The following is a 20,229-nucleotide window of genomic DNA, read 5'->3' as shown; positions in this document are numbered from 1 at the left end:
TCTTCAGATCTAACCCCAAAATGTGCCGTATTTGAATTTCTTCATATCCTTGAGTGTCACTGAATGACTGTGTGGGAACCTGATGGTCAACGGTGTTCCTCTCCATTAAAAACAAAAATCAAACCATGTGCTGCATTTTTATTTTCCCTTCATTAGAAGGATATGCTGCATACTGTCAAATTAGATCGAGGCAGGAAAGAAAATCCTTATGTTTGCCTTCAAAGGTACATTTTAACGAAAAGAAAAAGTACATAATCTATAGAAATTATTCACATGCAGCACATTGTGTTGAAATAAGGATAAATATGAAGTTGTAATGCTTGGTTAAGAAAAAAAACAAAAAAAAAAACAAACTGCTTTCGTATCATGCCCCAACTGTTGAAATATGCCTCTATGATACTATTAAAGTGGAACAATCTACAAAACTGTAATTTGTTGACATGCTCTGGTGTTACAGTTATTGCAGAAAGCTTGTTAGCAAAACTGCTACAAAGTGTCCTTTCACAAGGTGTCAGACGGGTTGTTCTCAGAGTACGGAGAGCACAGTATCTCTCCTCTGTCCCTCTGCGGTCTCCTATACAGGTCGTAGCCTCTCTCGTTTTTTGCCCTGTGTCGTAGCATCTTCAGGTATGCCTGGTACACAGCCAAGTGAAGGGAACAGTGCACCTGTGGACACAGGAGGAGAGAATACAAAACACCTTACAAAACACCTTGGCCTCCTAATGTGGCAACAAGCCAAGGATGAACCACCAGCTTCACATCCTGATAATACACCAGACACTGAGGTCTCATAAAGGCTACAAACAAATGTTTTCAGAAGCCATGTGTACAAACAGTTCAAAGCATTCTTTTTTTTTTTTATTAAATAGTCCCAACATATGAAAAAAAACTGCTGCAACCTGACAAATCCAATATTAGAAGCTATGCTAAGCTTCCACTAAATCTACTTTTTAGGATGCAAAAGAAGGTTTTGTTAGAAATATCCAAATGAAAAAAAAATAAAAATTAATTTAGCTACATTAAGTGAAAAAAGTGTGTTATACAATAACTACAACAAAATCCCTAAAGAATTAGACACAAAACAAAGCTGTCCTTTTTCTATTTAAGTACCTCAGCCATTCATTACCAGCAGGGGGTATCACACCTCAACAAAGTAGTTTTGGGCTTATATTATGCGGTTACTTCAAGTATAAGCACCTAGTGCTTCTGCCATCTCAACATTATGAGAAACAATTTCAGACCTCACTAGATCTAAACAAAAACAAAATGTCCCTTTGTCAATAAGAAACTATTCAAAATAAAATTCCCTTTGTCCCTTCACCATGAATCCATTTTACATGGTGTTGGTGTTGGGGGTGGGGTCCATGCAGCAGCATGTGGACGAGTTGTATGTGTGTGTTGTTGCTGTCCCAGAAGAGCTACATTGTAGCTGTGGAGAGGTCTAACCCTCTCTTTGTCCAGAGGACCCTCTCCCTTGACATGCAATATAACCCCTGGCAGAGAGTAATGGTGCAGGTGGCCCCAGAACTGGCTTCTTATTGGTTAGCTTTTAAAAAAGACATGACTCCATTGTTGGAGCTTTTCTCTGGCCCGTGAGAAAAGTCCAGGAGGTCAGCATAAGACCGCAAGTGGATGCTTGTCTGCTACCATGGCTGCCAGATGTGATGGTTGGTAGCCATAGTAACCTCTACTCCCCAATTCTTATTAACAGCTGCAAACTACCTCCACATCTTCCAATTTAGTGGTCATTTAATACATATGGTAATTTGTTAACGTCGTGTTATTTGTGAGTACAGCGGGAGGCAGAAATTCATTTCAAACATTTAACTTGGCAAGTGACAAGAGCAATAACTCACAAATATTTTGGCACAGATTGAAAAACATCAGAAAAAATGAAAGTACGATTTCAAAGCAGAAATTACACCCACAAAAAAAAAAAAAAAAAACATCTAAAAAAACTTCCTTATAATAAGAAAAGTAAAAATATAACAAGTTTAGAAAAAAAAGTCCAGGAGCAGACGTAGTAGTGTGCACATCAGATAAAAAAGAAGAGTTGCCATCGATTTAAACTCCCATGTTCGTGGTGAAGCCAGAAAAGACAGGAAAGCTGGGTCCTAACACCGTGCACCTATGCCCTTTCTCCCCAGATACCGCAGAACGGCAAAGTTATAGGTGGTTGACACAGTATAGGTCAGCTATGAAGAGACAAAAAGAAAAGAGAAGAATCAGAAAAGAAAACGAACACAAAAAAAAATCCACAACAGTCATTTTAATTTGAGAGCGGATGCCATCCACATAACAGCTTCTGTAATGAAGCATGTGAGTATAATGGCTGCACAATTTGCTTGCATGGCTGGAACACCAGACATTACAGCATTATTATGATGTTTGCATCAGCTGACAAAGAGGAACAGAGAGCAACAGTACAAAGGTCATCAGTCACGGAGGCCTGAGATGCCTTGTCGCCTACACCCTGAGCGTCACTAAGTCACATGAGCCATAACACCGGTGTTATATTACAACACTGCAGCCAGACTGGCCTCGACCTCAGCATAATCACTCACCAGAGCCAGGAGCATGATGCCAGCGCCGGCAAAGGCAGCAATGTAGAGATCGTAGGTCATGCGGTACTAGTAGGGGGAGATTACTGTTAGTGAATACAACATGTTGTATTTGTGTTATGTCAGTCAAATTGTACAACATGACATCAGACCTCGAGTTGTTACATATTACTCACTTCTCTTGTCTTGCAGACATTGGACAGGGTCATACCACAAGCTTTCCCTGGTACTGCATTCCATGGCAAGAGTCCTGTTGAAAAAATAAACTTATGTTCTCAAATATAACAATTGCAGACAAAAATATATTATATTTTGTTCTTACTGCCTGTAAAATTAAATGAAAAGTCCACAACAAATCAATTAATTTGTTCATTCTAAATCCTTTTTGACTTTCACGGTCTACAGCTCTCAAATCAAACCACAGAGCCAGGCATGTTAAAATGTATTAAACTTCCACCAAACAGAAGAGTGTGTGTGTGCGTGTGTGTGTTGGGGACTATTTTCAGCTGCAGATTAATACGCACATTTGATGTGTTAGCGAGTGTTTAACCCTCAGGACAGTGTAATGAAAGAACAAATCACTCAGTGCAACAGTGTGCCTCATTGTGTGGCAAATGTGTTTTAGCCACACTCTGGGGCTCCAGGGATGGCAGCGTTGTGCTGTGGGTCTGCTGACACTTTTAGTCTGGACTGATATCTTGACAGCCATTAGCTGGATTGCTATGAAATTCTGTACAAAACATAGCCCACGGAGCATGAATGAAAGCTGACGTTCTGGGGGATTTTAGGAAAAATGTCTTTAAGTGGCATGCGAGCTGCCACGAAACTCTGTAGCCTACAGAGATTGATGTTCCCCTCTGGATTTCGTCTGACTTTTCCCTCCAGTGTCTTTGCCTTGCTGAGATTTTAATTTGATCAGCACTATGATATATGACAGAACTGCTGCAAAACTAATGAGATCCCAATGACCTCAGGAGCACTTTTTGCGTTTACTGCTAATCATTCACAAACGACACCAAACCAAATAAAAGGTGCCGTAGAGAGAGCGCAATCAAGCCAGCAGACAAGTCTCAACCAGCTCTGGATGGCGTGACGATGCCTCCTAGTACATACACTTTAAAAGAGCTAGGCCTTCAGGGAGACTCAAGTACAAGATGTGAGGCGTCAGGAAGAAGAACAGGAAAAACTAAGAATCTAACACGCGATGCCAGTGTGCAGTAAAAGTTGTCGCCACTGAGTCACAAATCCAAATCAATGTATCTACAAGTTAGGCAATGTATTTTGACACCATGCAACTTGTACTAAAGTTGAGTGTGGATAATTCAGAAAGGCATGAACAGGGGTCTTGAACCCTTCTAGAGCTGCATTGAGCTCTTCAGGCTATTTTAAGTGGCTCCAGTGAAAAATGGAAATGAGCAATAGCAATTATTATTTTTTTTTTACTTTTTTTTCAAATCATAGCTTTAGGCAATTCTTGATTATAAAAAAATATCTCCAATTATAAAAACTGAATTTAAGGTCAAGTTTTAATAATTTGGTACCTAAAATGTGCGTCAGTGTTTGACTATCACGTGGCACTTTATCCTCTCAAATTTGCTGAAGTCGGACTGCAGTGGCTTGTATGGCTGTATACATAAATAAGTAGTTCTGAGTCCCCATAGTTTTATGCATTCAAATCCAAATAAAGTAAATCCACAGAGGAAAAAGAGAATTTAGAGCTTTCACCACTAATGCTGCTGGCTTACTGGTAAGCCTGATCTCAGCAAGGACTTTAACCGGAATTAAACTCAAACTGGCCCGTTTTTTTTTTTTTTTAACTATGATGCAAAATGTTTTATCATCATAGTAGACTGATTTTAATTTAATTCATTTACAAAAACACTGACTGATGAATGAAATGCACATATTCTCCAACTAGTGCAGGTTTAGACTCTCCATAGAAAAGCTAACTTAAAGTGACCTGCATAGCTTTTCTGTACATGCTACTAGATATATTTTCCATCTACTTCATAATAACAACTGAAATTAATCAAACTAAAATGAACTTTTTTCTTTGTTCCAGTTTCACAAATGCAAAATGCCAACTAATCACTTCACATGTGTTAAAAGATCAAATAAGTTTTGTCACACCATATAAACTTTTGGGGGTCAAAAGTGTTCAAAAATACCTCTTTTGGCAGTTGAGTTTTCCCACCACTGACCACTAGCAACAATATATTTGCAAGCACCTCAGCTAACTACATTAGCATGCTAATTGCGTCAACACTAGGTGTGCGGCCTACTGTTTATGAGGCCATTGCTGTAGCAAAACTACACGCACAAATAGTTTTGCCACAGTAATAGCCTCATAACCGTTTCCCCTCCAGCTGCTTTGTCTCTGTATTAATTGTTATATTGTTTGTATTATGTCCTTAGGTTAAGCCTCAGACAGCTGTGGGAATGGCTGTTGACCTCGAACGTGCTAAATAGTTTTTGAACAGTGGAGGTTATGGCACAAACCATAATCAGGGTTTAATTTCCCCAATTCTTTGCCAAGAAATCATCACTGGAAATGGTCTTTTCAAGACATTTGTTTACAGTAAGATAAATATGCAGTGTGTTAACAGGTTTGCCTTATGTGAATGGGTTTTGCATGAGGAGGCAGTAACACTGACTGCCACGATGGGAGTTCCTCTTACCGTACTGTCTTGCATCAACACAAAGCTGGTTGATACTTGCTGGGGTCTCAGTCAGAATATCAATAGTGTGGCAGGTAGCGTCCATGTTGTAGAAGAAGTAGACTGGCAATGCCGAGAAGGCAAACACCAGCAGCCACAGCACAGCGAGCACATACGTCATCACTATAAACTGCACAAGGAGAGAGCAGGCCACAGATTAGGGTGCATTATCATATTAAATGGATGCACACAATCTAAGAGTGTTTTTATGAGGAGTGACTCACTTAATAACCACACTTGTTTTTCAGGTTAGTTCTACTTATCTCCCTTTTTGCCTCCTCTTCCAACTACTCAAGTCTTAGACCACTCAAACACTCACTGTATGCTTATCTTTGCATGTCCCTGAAGATTTTTTGTTTTTTTTAGAAGCTTTAAGATTTTTCAGCTCACCACCCACCAGGGAGTGATATATGTATTAATCCTATCCAATCTGTCCAATCCTTTTACTTGTCCCACTCAGGGCCCTCTCACCGAGGAGCTGAGGCAGCGGCCGCACATGGTGCTCCTGAACTCTCCAAAGGTTTGCCTTGCAGCGCTCGTAGTGTAGAAGCCCTCAGCCAAAAGCACAATACAGTAAAGGAAGAAAAAGGAGGCCAAACCATAGATGACATACTGGAAATATTGAATGCTGAGAGTGGGAAAGGAAAAAGAAAACGTTAAGAGGTTAAAAGGGTTAAACCTTCAAAATACAGACCAAATCATGAGAAGTCTCACGATCAGGTTTGATCACGCTTCGATGATAGAAATGTAGGACGACTTACATGTAGGCTAGGGTTATGTAGTCCTGAAGGTTACGTGCAAAGTATGTCTCGATGAGCCTCTCTGTCTCTGTGAGAGCCTGGTGCCCACAACCACAGAAGAGGGCAATGCCAGAGAAGCAGAGAAGTGTGGCAACAAGGGAGCAGTATGGCACCCCACCCAAACACCGCATACAGCACTCATAGCAACCTATTAGTTGACATGCAGCGCCATGGAAAACAAAGCATATTATGAACAGAGGAAAGTCATAGTACACCATTAAAACTTACGAAATATTAAAGAATATACTGCATGTTTGGGTTTTTTTTTTTCAAGGACAGGAAATATGTTTTCACTCTTTCAAGTTAATGGAAATTAAATTGTGCTGCAACTTTTAAAATGATCTGTTCAACTAAAATTACTCTCACTGAACTCCAATTTGTGCCATGCAGATAGTTTTGATTGCATTTGTTCTGGTTTTGAGATATCCCTTTATGAAATTGTTGCTTCCACCCCAGCACAGACAAGCTAAATAGATTTTTTTGTTTGTTTGTGCTGCTTAAAACTGCAGAACAGTTTATTGATTGTTCTTTCAATCTAAACATGTGTAACTGAGAATTAACTTTGTGCGATTCGTGCCCCAAATATCCAACAGCAGATCCTTTCTACAGAAACTATTTCATGTTACCCTTGATAATTTAAAATAAAGGCCTCTGTTTACAATTTTCATGATTGGGAGTAGACAAAAAGGTTATCGTCTCATTTCATAGCATGAACACAGCATTTGGCATACAGCTGAACTTGGTGGCGACAGAAAACCCCAGAGATAGGCATCATAAAATCTGACAACCTGAAAACTTACTTACATAATACTAGGGGTAAAAAAATAAATAAAATACAGAAAAACACAGCCAACCAAAGCAACCTTTTAAAGATAAAATGTCAGCATTGATCAAGCTGCAGCTGTAAACACACAAGTTCACTTATTAAGTCTGTGCATTCCCCCCAGTAGTCATGTGCTGTTTGAATGGATGCCAAGGGCCACAGGCATGGGGACGTGTTGACTCTGACCCCATCTCACACCCTGACTCCATTCACCAGCCAGGATGGAGAGTGTGAGAAAAGAGGGAAGACGCTGAGGAGAAGGCAAAGCGAAACATAAAGAGAGGCTGCTTTTGTGACTGGAGAGACAACAGTCTTTGTGCCACACCATCATGGGGGTACAAGGGCCACCAATGTCAAGCAAACAAAGGCCAGAGGCACCTCTGTGCTTTGCGTGTGCGTGTGCGCGCGCGCGCACACACACACACACGCATATTCACGTACTCAGACTTCCTACTGAGAAGACACAGGAACAAGAAAATGATAGTGGGGAGCTGCCAGTGCTGGAAGAGGATGGAAAAAGCAAATCTAGAAACAAACAATGCAGCTGTGTAAATGTGTACATGCATCCACACAGACATGCACAATAGAAGCAGGCAGACTGTAGCTGGTACCATTACAGTAAACACAGATGGCCGGAGGGGCAAATAGATGCCTCTTTAAGCAAACGCATAGCTTTGTTGGGTGTCTGTACATGACCAGACATGCAAACTGATTGCATGTGATTCACATAGCAAGGGTTTGTGCACAGAACGCAGAGTTTGACAAGAAATTGTGAATAACATAGTTCCACAATAAATTATATACGGTACACATAAATAGAAAAAAAATCTTCACGAGTATATACACACACATTGTATCAGCATAATCCATAAGTTTTAACACCAACCTCAGTCAGTCAATCAGGCCGGCCTTCAGATGCACCTTGTGCCAATTAGCCAATTAGGAGAGCTGCAGCAGCTCTCTGAATCACTGCGGCCCTCTCAGGCTCTTTGATTGTGACCCAAATGAAAAGACAAGCCCAGCAGGAATAGTCTTGAAAATGCAAAAGCTGGGGCCAAATCGCCTCTATAAAAATTGAGAAGGATTGCGAGCGAAAGCAAATGCGACAAGGCTCGTCTGAAAAGTAGCCCTGCCATCTCAAGCATGAAATAAATCTCATAATATCAGCGGAGCATCAGCCGGTAAGAAGCCGACCTCTACACTGACACACAAAAAAGAGAGCCCCCACTTTAATAACTTCTGATACCCTCTCACTGCTCCCCTCCTTCCCAGAGCAGTCGCATACAATCAAGAAAAAAAAGTGATAATAAGAACATACTACGAGCTAATAAAGGTGGACTCTAGTCTGTGTGAAGTTTCTTACCCATGTCTGGAAGATGCGTTCAAGGACTTTGAGCTACTGTCTCGCTGCCTGCACTGCAGCTGGTCCGCTGATGATATGCGCAACTTGTCTCCGGCCCCCGTATATCAATCTCAACTCGCTGTTCTGTTCCCCCCAACAATGGACAGACCCGCCGATGACTGCGAGTGCAACCTTAAAGAAACAATGTCGCTTTTCAATGAACTTCAAGGCGCAGAAATAATGAGGAGGCCGGGGGTCCTTAAACTTGCGGACATTTACTAAGTTCATTGTTGACGCTCATCTGCATACAGACGTGCGCACACGCAGAGAAGAATACATTTTTCTTCTTCTCGTTTGTGTGGGGACAAACAGTGGTTAACTAAGACCTTTTTGTCTTAAAAGTCAAAATGCCAACATGTCCAGGCAAATGAGGAATGAGTCGTACATCATGTTGAGTCGAGCTTGTTGTTTCAGACGCCGTAGGTCTACGACCTCTGATTGAGATAACGCTGGCTATCATGGTGTTGCCCTTTTAGCGTTCAGGTGATAGTCTTACAGGAAATTGACAGATATCATCTGTTTGCAGTGAGATACACTTTACCATGACTGAAGTGGCATCCCAGCAACCCAAATAAACGGTGTCACGGATTTTTAACCTCTTTTGGAATGTTCCGAAAGGAAAACTATAAACATGTGCACACTTATGAGAGGTGTTTATTTTTTAGCGATCTAACAAGATAGAGTTTCAATGATTCCCTTTCGTTTTGTAATATGCGATCACTTATCTGTCACGCCAGCTCTCTTTTTTGCAACATAGCCATTCATCAAATGTTCAGCATAAGAAGAAGAAAAGGAAACATGATTAAGATAAAAATGTCCTTTTTGTGTACATCAAGGAAACATCCCTGATCCCAGGGCACCTGACTGTGTCGGAGTGAGAGACTGTGCTCTGATTCATCTCCCCCCTCTGGCCTAATACCAGAAATATAAAAACAAAATTAGCCCTATTTTGCTTCATTTGCGCCCAGTAGATGGCAGGCGTTGCCCTGCAACAGCATTGTTAGCGTTTGGGTTTAGTTTCATCCCACAGTGGACTGTAGTTGGGGCTAAAAATTGGCCAATAAGAATCAATAAATTATGTAAAAAAAACAACAAAAAACATCCCCCCACTTTCCAAACACGCTTGTATTTTGGCCACCAGATCAGGTACATCATAAAAATAAAATAAATATATTTTAATATACATTTCTACATGTTTTTTATGTAAAGATCTGCTGTTAGTCTGTAATTTTTATGTGGCAGTCTTTGTTTCTTCTCATTTGATATAGTAAATCTCACACCGAAGTGTTAATAGATTATTTATTTTTTGAGCCGCCAGCTCAGAAATCCTCAGAGAGGCACCACTCATGTTATACAAGCCTTGTTCCCCACTAACCAGGTTGTTGTACATTGTGTTTTACAGGCACCGAGTCTCTGCTTCCCTTCTTCCCTCTAACGCAGGTGTAGCTTCAAAGGATTTCTTAATGGTTTATGATACTGTAAAGATGATTTTAAAAGGTGGGGGAGCTTTTTCGTTTGAGAAAGCTGAAACAATTACCCTGCCCTCTGTGCGTGACTGTGTGTTGACAGATTTGCAAACATCCTGACTCATTCATACTTTATGCATCACTTAACCTGGTTTGATATCTCAATTGTTCTCCAGCATGCAAATGCATCAGTAAAACACAAGAGCAAGTGTCTTTTGTAATTGTGTCTTTGAACACGGTGTGATTTCACTCCAAACATCTGTTATCAAAACAACAAGCCTGTCAGGTTACTGGGTGCAGTACAGTAGGTTTGTGTTTTTTTTCTCCTGCCTTTTTGGTGTGATCCAGCTCTGTGGGTGAAAAGCAGTGCTATCAAGTAACAGGTGTGAGGCGGTTACTTGAGATGTTGCTGTGCCTTCCCTCTGCCGCCTCTCACCTGTCCGTGGCCACCCTCTGCCTCCTGAGCTCATCTCAGAGTTACTTCTTGAGAGACTTTCATCACTTCCCCAACCGAGGAACATTAAACCCTTTTGTGTGTCTAAATACTTTAGACTCCCCATCACTCAGTCAGAAATCTGAGAAAGGACCAATCAACCTAACAGACCATTACCTCAATCTTTCTACCTGCAGGGGTCATGGGCAATAATCCTTAAAGATAATGAGTGTAATACTGGTATCTTACTCATGGCCTGCTGTGGAATAGATCTGTGAAATACAGTTGAATTTAGTTGTTTATTTCAGAGAGTTGTCAGGGAACAAGTTTTTGTGGATGACTCGACATATTTCACTTATCAGGTCAACGTGTATATGCTTGTTTCGTTATCAGAAAATGGATCAACTTTATTTCTACAGAACCTGTCAGTTTTGCAGTCGACATGTTTGAATACACCGTGCATCACACTGAATCAATGGCTTATTACAATGCAAGAAGCCCTTGACAAATACACTGAATACATTTAATTCACAGGACATTTTTATCTTTGAGACTGTGAGCTTTACACATTGCTTGCTGTTATTAATCAGAGTAATATTTGTCTTTGAGCTTGAGTGGAATCTCATTCGCCTCAGTGTATGCTCCCTTGTTCATTTTCAGACTTCTACTCCTCTGTTTTAGGCAGCAAATAACTGTGGCCACAAACAAACATGTGGACACCAGCATCATACCCAGGCCTATTAACAGCATCAGTTGTGAAAATCTGGCTGTCTCCACGTCACAGATCGGGGCCTTTGAAGGGGTTTGAACCAAGTTTAGTGTCCCTGTCCACGTGGGAACCTGGTCCAAGTGGCAAGGCTCTGTGCTGTCATTGACCAACAAATTCATCCAGACAGTGGTATAAAGTGGAACTGGTTTACCCCCATCTCTGACCACAATGAACAGGTGATGCATTCCCAGGTCTTCATGAAGGAGCTGCTGGCTTAAGGTGATGTTCCCTGACCTTGAATCTATCTGAAAGGGACTGCTGTTTTGCAAAGGCTCCGGTGCCGTGGCTGAGTAAGTAATCTCTGAATTCAGTCCAGAGTCCTCATCGATGGCATAGATCTTTCCTACCGTGGCACCTGCCAGGGTACCTGGAGAGACAGTCAGGCATGAGGAGTTGCTGCTGGGAAGGATCACTTTTGGCTGATTGTCATTGATGTCTTCCACAAAGATGGTCACTCTGGCAGTGGAAGTCAAAGCAACTGTCTGGCCGTGATCACTGGCCAGCAGGTAGAGTTCATAGCGGTCTTCTCTCTCGCGGTCCAAGTTCCTAGTGGTGCGTAGCATCCCCTGGGTGTTATCCACAACAAAAGGTGCACTGCTGTTTACAACATGCAATTCTGTTGTCCCATTCTCCCCTTTATCTGGGTCTTTCACCTCCACCCTCCCCACCTGGGATAATGTTGGAACATTCTCAGGAATGAAAAAGATGAAGTGAGGGGTGAGAAAAACAGGTGCATTGTCATTCTGGTCACGAACGTGAATGGATACAGTGGCCATGGATTCCAAGGGAGGAGAACCGCTGTCCCGAGCAAACACAGTGAGTCTGTGCACATGCTGTTGCTCCCTGTCCAGAGGAACCAGCAGAGACAGTTGACCTGTTACAGAGTCAATGCTAAACATGGTTGGATTGTAGTTTTCAAGCCTGTAGGTCACCAGGCCGTTGTCCCCGCTGTCTGCATCTGAAGCCGAGATCTGAAGCAGTGACATTCCTGGCTGATTGTTTTCTTCCACTTGGAGCTCGTAGTGAGGCTGTACAAAATATGGCGCATTGTCGTTGATGTCTGCCACCAGCACCGTGACTACACGTCTAGAAGGAACGATGACAGATCCCTCAGCTGATTTCACGCGTGCTACCACGGAAATATGATGTTCACGATTCATCTCATAGTCTAAGGGCTTTGATGTGGAAAGCAGATACTTGTCATTCTGTGGGCTCAAAGTGAAAGGCACTTCACCTTCAATGGCAAGAAATAAGTCTTTAAAGCTGCTGTCACCCTCGAGCTCTAAAACGGCTAAGGCGGTGGGGTGCTGGTTCTCTTGTAACACCATAGTCTGGTTTTGATGCTCTGCTATGAACCTGATCTTGATCGTCAGCTCTTGGTTCGCCTTGGGGAGCACGTATATGGTTACCTGAGTGTCTGCTGGTGGGCAGTGATGGCTGCTGGCTAGCACTTTCAACACCAGCTCCTCTGAGTTGTCGCTCTCGAGGTCCTGTGTAAGGCTGATGGACCCGGTGAGACTGTCGAGGCTAAAGAGCTTCTTGGCCCGCTCAGAGACTTTGGGACTGAAGGAGTAAACGATATCACCATTTGGGCCTAAATCTGGATCTGTGGCTCTGACCTGAGTGACCACCGTGTTCTTCTGGGAGTCTCCTGGGATGGTGACACTGTGTGGGCTATCAGAGCTAAAGGCTGGACAGTTGTCGTTGACATCTGTCACTGTGACTATTAAAGCTGCAGACACACTTAAAGGGTCTACACCACAGTCTGTGGCCACTAGCTGCATTTGAAACAGGTCCCGAGTTTCCCTATCCAGGGCTCTTTGTACAACCAACATAATTAAAGAGCTGTCTTCTTCGATTTTTAAACCGAATGCTCCATCAGAGCCTTTTAGGTGGTACTGCACCTCTCCATTAGGACCACTGTCACTGTCCAGAGCCTGAGTATCTAGCAGGAAACTGGTCCCCACGGTCGTATCCTCGGGGACCCCCAGGTGTATTTTGTTATTTTCAAAATGCGGTGCATTGTCATTGATGTCCTCTATGATCACAGAAAACTGTATAAGGTCTTTTGAGGGCCCCACGATGGCATTGTATAAAGTAACACATTCCTCAGCTTTTGTCTCTGCGGGGCAGATGGCCTCGCGATCCATCTTTAACTCAGTGGTGTAGAAATTCCCCGTGTTTATGTCCATCCTCAGGTAATTGTGGGTCAGGAGCTGATATGGAGGAGAAAAGTTTTTACTAAGTGATCCAACCAGAGTGTCAGGCTCCATTTCCTCTGGGACGGAAAACTGGAGAGAACTACATATGATCTGCCTGATGTGAACCACAATCAGCAGCTTCTGACAAAGACAGAAAACAAAACGAAACAGTGAGCAGTAGTCTTTGTAGAGTTACACAGGCATTTATTCTATTTATAACTTATATACAAGTTATTTAAAAGTTTTCAACGTGGTGATAAAATTTAAACTTCATGCCTCAGTGAGCTCTTTTAAAAGCAAGCAGCTGCACAATAAGGTAATTCGATGCCTCCCTCTCGCTTATCTCCAACCAAGTGCTCTTGTAAACAAATAACACAGAAAATTTAAATAAAAAGGAAAATATCAAAGCAGACATTCTTTATTAAAAACGAATAAAGGGTCATAAAATGTAACACCTCTTTAGCACATGATGCTCTACAGTACACTGAGCACATTTGTGTGTTGCTGCAATGTATCACTCAATTAGAAACGCTAATACAATGCAGATACCATCAAAAGAGATAAACTCAGCTGGCTCTTACCTGCAGTAGTCCGGTCCAATTCATATTATCAGGAGTCCCATGGCCCATCGCCCTCACACATGTTAGCCAAGTTCCCAGCAGCAAGTGAACGCTGAGGACTGAGGCAGCAAACTAAAACTGCTCAAGGCATAATTCATTATATTATGCTCCTCCTACAACACTTTCCTGTCAGGCTGCCACAGGAGAAGATGGAAGAACAACAGGTTTACCTGGCTGAGCTGAATTCATGTGTATTAAGCTGGAACTACGAATGCATTGTTGCTTAAAATTACTTAAAACTGCACGCACGCAAGCCCGCACACAAACACATTTATGAATATATATAAATATATGTCCACATACTCATGCATAGATATAAAGTGCACGTAGATGTAATAGATGTAAACTGTCATAAGAAACAATGACTCCTCAGTTACAATAAAAGTACATTTGAGAGTGCAGTATTTTATTTAACGTATGTAACCTCTGGTATGCTTTTTCCCTGTGCCAAAAAACAAGACAAAAAAACAAAACAAAACAAACAAACAAAAAAAAAAAACGAAACGCAAAGAAAAGAAAAGAAAACAGAAGAAAAAAGAAAATGTTTATTTTCTTTAGGGTTAATCATCAATCACGCTGTTAAGTAACAGTAAACGGTTGGTGAAATTTGACCTCTAGTCATGAAAGCAAGATACATTTACTTGAGATCTCAAGATTTCAAAGAACAAGACTGGTTATGCAGCATTTATTTGTGTGGTATTGCTTCACAGCAGGGCTTTTAAGTTTCCCTGACAGTTCCAAAATACTGCATGGCCCATAGGCTTGCACTCTAAGGCCCTCTACAGACAGAGTATAGTAGTGCACGTGTGAAAGAAGAATAAAGTTTGTTGTTCCGAGTTTTGTTTTGGAGTGTGTGCGACACTTCTCTTTCCATTCAAAGTGTCCTGTGTTTAAGATTACTTGTGTCACAGCCAGGAAATTATATCGGGTACATAATAATATAATATTAATGTACATAAAACCCAAACCCCCGCATTACGCCCCCTCGCCAAAACGGAATAACTCGAGGATTTGACACCTCTGTTTTCTGTCTTCTTCTAAAACCACAACGGATATTTTTTTCCCACAGCCCCGCTTACAGCATTTAATGGGTTATTCCAGTCTCACTCTCTTTCACTTGCGTAACACTTTCCGCCCCCCTCCCCATTTCCACTTATAGTCCCCTAGACCTCTGAGGTTTTTAATCTGTGACATGATTGGCTGGGCAGGCCCTCTTGCAGCGCGGGCGTGGAAGGCTTTAGAATAAAAGTACAGTTGTGCTTTTAGTGACTGTCAGCATCAAACCGCTTTGAACCCAGACACACAGCAGCTTCGTGGCGCTTTTCTTTCACGTCCCGCTATGTCCTCAGACAGTACCATGGGTGAGTCCAACGCCTGCTTGAGCCAATAATTTGAATTTATTTCAGTGATGGATCATAGAGCACGTTTTCCCAGCCTTTTATAAAATTTACTAAACAGATTTAAAAACAAAAAAACAAATACATGTAAAAGAGAGAAAAGCTTTAGGAAGATTTAAAAATCATCTCGCTGTGACACTTATTTTAAATTCCTAATCTTTTTTGTAGTCGTACTTTTCTGTAATCATAAATACGTACGTATTTACTTATCTACCAAACACACCAAAGTTGTTTTAATTTTAGTGTCCCATAAGGAAATTTAACTTTGAGATATTTATGTGGGCCTAATAAAATGTTAGAAAACCTAAACTGCGTTTATGCAACACCCATTTTTAAAATAATGGTGCCGGCGCTAAAAAAGTTTTTATAGCAGCCCAGAGCGTACAACTCTGATTTATGATGTAATATATATAAATATATTTTTAATCACACTTTGCAGACCAGGTGTTTTACTGTTTTATATGCCATATGGGAACATGTCCAGTTATCTGATGCAGCACGCTGACATAAACTTCGGCTGGTAGTTTTTAGATTTTCCTTTTTTTTTTTATTTATGTATGTTTCTTAGGTTTAGGAATTTGGTATCTTTGAAACGCCCTTTAAAACATTCTCAGGTCCCCATATTTAATCAAGTCTTTAAAAATATTTATTTCAGTGCTTCTACTATTTTCTTTTACTGCTGAAATAAGCTGAGTCCATCTCGAAGATTTCTTTCCAACTGCTGTCACATTTTCCACAGACTTGGACTTGGAGCTTGGTGAGTTGCTCCAGGAGTTCCAGGATGTGGTGGAGGAGCTGAAGGCCCCTTCTCAAAGCAGACCGCATGCTTACCAGAAAGCACTGCACGAGGCCAAAACTCTCACAGGGCTGAGTGAAGACAGTGGAGTCGAGGACTCAGATTACAGTAAGTTATTCGGAAAAAAAGAAAAAAAGTACGTTAGAGCAGTGATTAAGATAATATCTTCCTAATGTACAAAGTGTGGGGGAAGGAAAGTAATTATTTAGTGCATCATGCTGGTGAGTGACATTGTTTGGAGTCCCCGTGGACTCCAGTTGAGCCCCTTTATCAGCCCAAACAACTGCAGCTTGACACATTTAATTTGCATGAAATTAGTGGTACAAGAGGACACATCCCTACACACTTCCATTAAAGTGGCTGTTTGTGCTCGTGACAATAGCTGTGTACTGGAATGAGCTGCAATTACGGATATCCCATCTTGTGTAATTGTCTTTCCCCCCTTTGTTCTGCATTTGTCGACGGTTATAAGATAAAAGAAGAAACCGTTTCCCCCCCCCTCTGCTCCCATGTGTCGTCATTATTGAAAGTATTTTGCCCCCCTAACGATTCAACAGGCAAAGTGCTTTCAAAGACTTACACATGGGAGTCACTAGCGCCGAACACTTACCTTTTAATTTTTTTTATCGCATGTTATCGTCATTATGTGCAACTCCTGCATTATGTTAGAGTTTTGTCATTGTCACTGATCATTTGCACGGACTGCCCTTAGTGCTTGTTATCTCCTTTCACTCCCTCTTTGCTTCTCTCTCTTCCCCCAGGCAGTGAACCATCTATGGGGAACAGTTTGAATGCCAGTGAGGAGGAGCTCCACACAGCAGGAATAACGCTGGCATCAAAAGGTACTGGAGCCTTCTATCAGCTCATCTCCATCTAGATAGCCTCAGTTCTTACAGCGATCACTATCACTTTATAAGAGCCACACAGTAAGCATCTGCAATGCCCTGGAATCTGTCTTGGTTTACACAACACAGCAACTTCCACTGTGGCTGTGACGTCTCAGCGCTCTTCTTTCAAAGCTCCTGCGTGGAGTCATTTGTGCTGTTATATGCAGTGATGAGACCGGCTCTTGGCTGCATGCACATGTGGATTAATGAGTGCTGCTGCAGTTGCATGCACAGACTACTGTTAAAGTTAAACATCAGGTGACCAGAAAGTGTCAATCATATTTTTTCATCAATTTTTTTTGGCTTTGCATGGAAAAAGCTTACAACAGAGAGATCCTGGTGGGAGCGAGGCTGCCAAGGTTTTTTTTGGAACTCTTAAAATCAGCTTTATCTCAGTTTGAATAAAAGGAACCCAAGATTTATTTTTTTTTGCCAGTTCAGTTCGTACTTTATGTAATGCAGAGACTTAGATAACTTCAGCGTTTGGTCCAAAGGAAATAGGCTACCACTGAACTGAGCTGCATTTCTCTACAAAAATGTTCCACTGCAGCTCTTTTTTTTGTTATAGTTTCTCAAATTCCATTTCTTTCTGTCCTCTTTCTGCAGCCAAGCTGGGAGACACAAGTGATCTTGAGAGTTTTATCGACATGTTGGACCGGGAACTTGCTGGTGCGTATTTAAGAAAATTACACCCTCTATCATCCAATCTTTTCTTGATTTCTTTTGTACTGAGTTGACAAGCCAGCAGGGTGGAGTATGTTACAGTGGCAGAGACGCGCTAACATGAGCGTGGTGTATGTTTTGGACTGTGTAGCAGTATCCACCTTGTTTCTACAGTGTACTGTACCCCCTGCTGTTTATCTCTGAGCACCCTTTATGTGTAAATGCCATGTCTGGGGACTCAGGTGGACTATCTACACGCCCTTTAGTGATAATGGCATACTTGACTACATGAGCGTCATGATCCTGCTATCAGCGGTAAAGCAGTGGTGTTTCAGAGGCCCCTAAACACACACGCATCACCCAGAGCACGCACACAAGCAACAGGGAGCAAAGCATAAATCCACTGCTATCAGTGGTCTCGACACAAAGCGAATTAACGTTACAAATTAATCGTAACTCCCCATGTATCTCTACAAGTCTCACTTAGTCACTGCATGTTTATGTGTTTGTTTACATGCCTGTGCTTTTTTTTCTTCTTTCTTTTTGCAGAGATGTGAACGGAGAGCAAAAGTGAGCCACGTACAATAATGGAGGGGGGGATAGGGAATAGGCTGGGGGCGACACGACTGGCTACTGCTGAGCAGAAAGAGAGATATACACCAGAGCAGATCTGATGGAGCAAATGGTCCCCTCGCCGCTCCGGGGGAAAAGGTTAACATCCGAAATTAAAAGGGCAGTCCATTCCGAAAATGCAAGAACTCCCACAGACCCCCGGCGATGCTGCGTCCAGCCAGCAAAGACAACGTCTCCCTGCAGCATCAGATCCAGGATGTGTGACATATTCCTGAAATGAGACAAAGCTTCCATCTGTTTGGGCATATGACAAAAAAGAAAGAAAAAACACAGCAAAAACACTGCCTGGAGTATAGAAAGCATGTTTATCCCACATAAAAAAAAAAAATCCCATAAGTGCAATGCCCAGAAAGGGCTCTAAATCCTCACGGCTGTGTAGTTTTGAAGAAAGCTGAGCTTTGTCTGGATCAAAATCTTAGATGGCACAAAAGTTTTAGGCTAATTTCAAAGTAATTTTAAGTAGAAGGGCATTTCTGGTGTACAGGTCTTTATGATATTTGTTTTTTTTTAATAATATATAATGTATATACAGATGAATGCATGTAAAATAAAAAGAGATTTGTAATGAATTTGATGTTTTCTATCCATCCATCCTTCCTTCCATTTATCCTTATTAGGGTTGCACGGGAGCTGGAGCCTATCCCAGCTACCATAGGGCGAGAAGTGGGGTACACCCACCCAGGTTGGCAATAAGATGCAGGGCTAATATGTTGCCATTTTTTAAAAACATATTTACTCTGTGCAGAGGCTCTGGCCTTACTAGCCACATATGATTTGCCACAGAAGCCTGAGTGGATGTCATTTTTCTTAAAAAAAAAAAAAATACCCAAAACCTCCTGACAGTGTTCACAACGAACACTCAATGTGCCCACATCTTCTTTCTCTCTAAACTGACTTTTGCTATTGTCACACTTCATGTCTCATAAGACCCTCAAATGTTTTTCTTTATTTTTGCAGTTGCTTCCTCTGTGTCTGTTCTGATTATTCTTTGAGTTTCACTTCAGCAACCAGCACAGGAAAACCACAAATTTAGCTCAGACAGGCTTAAAAAGGAAGTGCGTTAGTGCTGCTGAGAAAAACAATGCTCATTTAGAACTTACTCTTTACACAAATCTAATCTTTGAACTGAAGGCAGGAAACCGCTGCGTTTGGACTAACATGCAGACTTTCCCATCGTGGTTTTGTGTATATTCTGCTGTCATTTCACAGGCGTGTAGGTGTAGCGAGTGACATGCATGTGCAGGTGTCTCCTCCAAACTGTCAGAGCACCACAGAAACACACGAGGGTGAGGTGACTGCTGTGCTTGTAAAGTTGTCACTCTTTGTGACTTGTAATTTTACAATGAGGGACAGAGACACTGTAACCCAGCTGATCTATGCAAATGTATTTTCAGCCCGTGGTAACATGTCAAAGCGGAGTTTCAAATGATTCTGAAGAGGAACTGAAACAGCCTGAAATATTTAGAGTCTTCTTATTGCAATCACACATCTGCTTGCTGAAAAACATAGTTGTCAAGGTGGAAGTTATTCCGACCGCCATTGTTTTCTCATTAGGAATCTCTAGGCAGCTATAGCTGATATAATCACCGGCCCTGGTGGTGATATATTATGGATAGACTCCTTGGGTTGGCCTATTTGTTTGACAGCATGTCAGTGACAGAGTCCAAAAGAGGAAAGGCTGGACACTTAAGTTACTGTTCTTGGTCTGTTTATGTCTCATTAGCAGACACTTTGCTCTGAAAGTTCAGCTCCCGCTTTGAACTGTGGCCAACTATTTAACCGTGCTGACCGGGACGAGAGCCGCCTCACCTCAAAAGGCGAAAGAGGGAGAGACAAGAGTGTAGTGGCGAGAGCAAATGAGCTTCAAATGTGACGTTACTGTAAAGATAAGAGGAATAATGGGAACCTGAAAGAAAAATTGAGACTGCTCAAAGAGTAAGGAAATACAGAGGGGTAAGCGTGGAGTATCCGGCTTCTACTGCGTTGTCTGTTCCACTTAAGAGAAAGGCCAGACTGACTGATTGAGGCCACAGCTGCTCAGGATAGTTACAAAGCTGGCTT

At 41.8% G+C, this 20,229-nt stretch overlaps 3 protein-coding genes across 6 annotated transcripts; 1 reads left to right on the top strand and 2 right to left on the bottom strand.

Moving 5' to 3' along the window:
* Nucleotides 1-123: 123 nt before the first annotated feature.
* Nucleotides 124-8,741, bottom strand: plp1a (proteolipid protein 1a). Of its 3 annotated transcripts, none has more exons than XM_031745264.2 (7): nt 8,265-8,740; nt 6,040-6,226; nt 5,750-5,906; nt 5,240-5,408; nt 2,738-2,811; nt 2,565-2,630; nt 124-666 (listed from the first exon to the last, which is right to left on the bottom strand). In XM_031745264.2, the coding sequence occupies exons 1-7, from the start codon at nt 8,266-8,268 to the stop codon at nt 502-504; spliced, it is 822 nt and encodes a 273-aa protein (XP_031601124.1). In that variant the 5' UTR covers nt 8,269-8,740; the 3' UTR covers nt 124-501. The 3 variants fall into 3 exon arrangements, with proteins under 3 accessions (XP_031601124.1, XP_039472761.1, XP_031601125.1); XM_039616827.1 differs by lacking the exon at nt 8,265-8,740 and adding an exon at nt 7,788-8,220; XM_031745265.2 differs by lacking the exon at nt 124-666 and adding an exon at nt 673-2,195 and having other exon boundaries at nt 8,265-8,741.
* Nucleotides 8,742-10,487: 1,746 nt separating this feature from the next.
* Nucleotides 10,488-13,836, bottom strand: pcdh20 (protocadherin 20). Of its 2 annotated transcripts, none has more exons than XM_039616802.1 (2): nt 13,754-13,836; nt 10,488-13,310 (listed from the first exon to the last, which is right to left on the bottom strand). In XM_039616802.1, the coding sequence occupies exons 1-2, from the start codon at nt 13,799-13,801 to the stop codon at nt 10,785-10,787; spliced, it is 2,574 nt and encodes an 857-aa protein (XP_039472736.1). In that variant the 5' UTR covers nt 13,802-13,836; the 3' UTR covers nt 10,488-10,784. The 2 variants fall into 2 exon arrangements, with proteins under 2 accessions (XP_039472736.1, XP_031601156.1); XM_031745296.2 differs by having other exon boundaries at nt 10,488-13,313; nt 13,754-13,832.
* A 1,162-nt stretch (nt 13,837-14,998) lies between these two features.
* Nucleotides 14,999-18,737, top strand: si:dkey-27i16.2 (regulator of cell cycle RGCC-like). The gene is made up of 5 exons (XM_031745316.2): nt 14,999-15,153; nt 15,929-16,093; nt 16,747-16,827; nt 17,479-17,541; nt 18,085-18,737. The coding sequence occupies exons 1-5, from the start codon at nt 15,132-15,134 to the stop codon at nt 18,090-18,092; spliced, it is 339 nt and encodes a 112-aa protein (XP_031601176.1). The 5' UTR covers nt 14,999-15,131; the 3' UTR covers nt 18,093-18,737.
* Nucleotides 18,738-20,229: the final 1,492 nt, after the last annotated feature.

The sequence above is a fragment of the Oreochromis aureus genome, linkage group 2 (assembly GCF_013358895.1).
Source record: "Oreochromis aureus strain Israel breed Guangdong linkage group 2, ZZ_aureus, whole genome shotgun sequence".
NCBI lineage: Eukaryota > Metazoa > Chordata > Actinopteri > Cichliformes > Cichlidae > Oreochromis > Oreochromis aureus.
The sequence above is the reverse complement of the archived record's forward strand: the minus strand, read 5'-3'. Positions and strand labels throughout refer to the sequence as shown.

Excerpts from the sequence above, each read along its gene's own strand:
- si:dkey-27i16.2 (XM_031745316.2), top strand. The coding sequence starts at position 15,132 with ATGTCCTCAGACAGTACCATGG. Across the intron at positions 16,094-16,746 it reads AGTCGAGGACTCAGATTACA|GCAGTGAACCATCTATGGGG; the intron begins GTAAGTTATTCG and ends CTCTTCCCCCAG. Across the intron at positions 16,828-17,478 it reads AATAACGCTGGCATCAAAAG|CCAAGCTGGGAGACACAAGT; the intron begins GTACTGGAGCCT and ends CTCTTTCTGCAG.
- pcdh20 (XM_031745296.2), bottom strand. The coding sequence starts at position 13,801 with ATGGGCCATGGGACTCCTGATAATATGAATTGGACCGGACTACTGCAG. Across the intron at positions 13,314-13,753 it reads ATTGGACCGGACTACTGCAG|AAGCTGCTGATTGTGGTTCA; the intron begins GTAAGAGCCAGC and ends TGTCTTTGTCAG.
- plp1a (XM_031745264.2), bottom strand. Across the intron at positions 5,907-6,039 it reads TACATAACCCTAGCCTACAT|CATTCAATATTTCCAGTATG; the intron begins GTAAGTCGTCCT and ends TCCCACTCTCAG. Across the intron at positions 2,631-2,737 it reads ATGTCTGCAAGACAAGAGAA|TACCGCATGACCTACGATCT; the intron begins GTGAGTAATATG and ends TCCCCCTACTAG.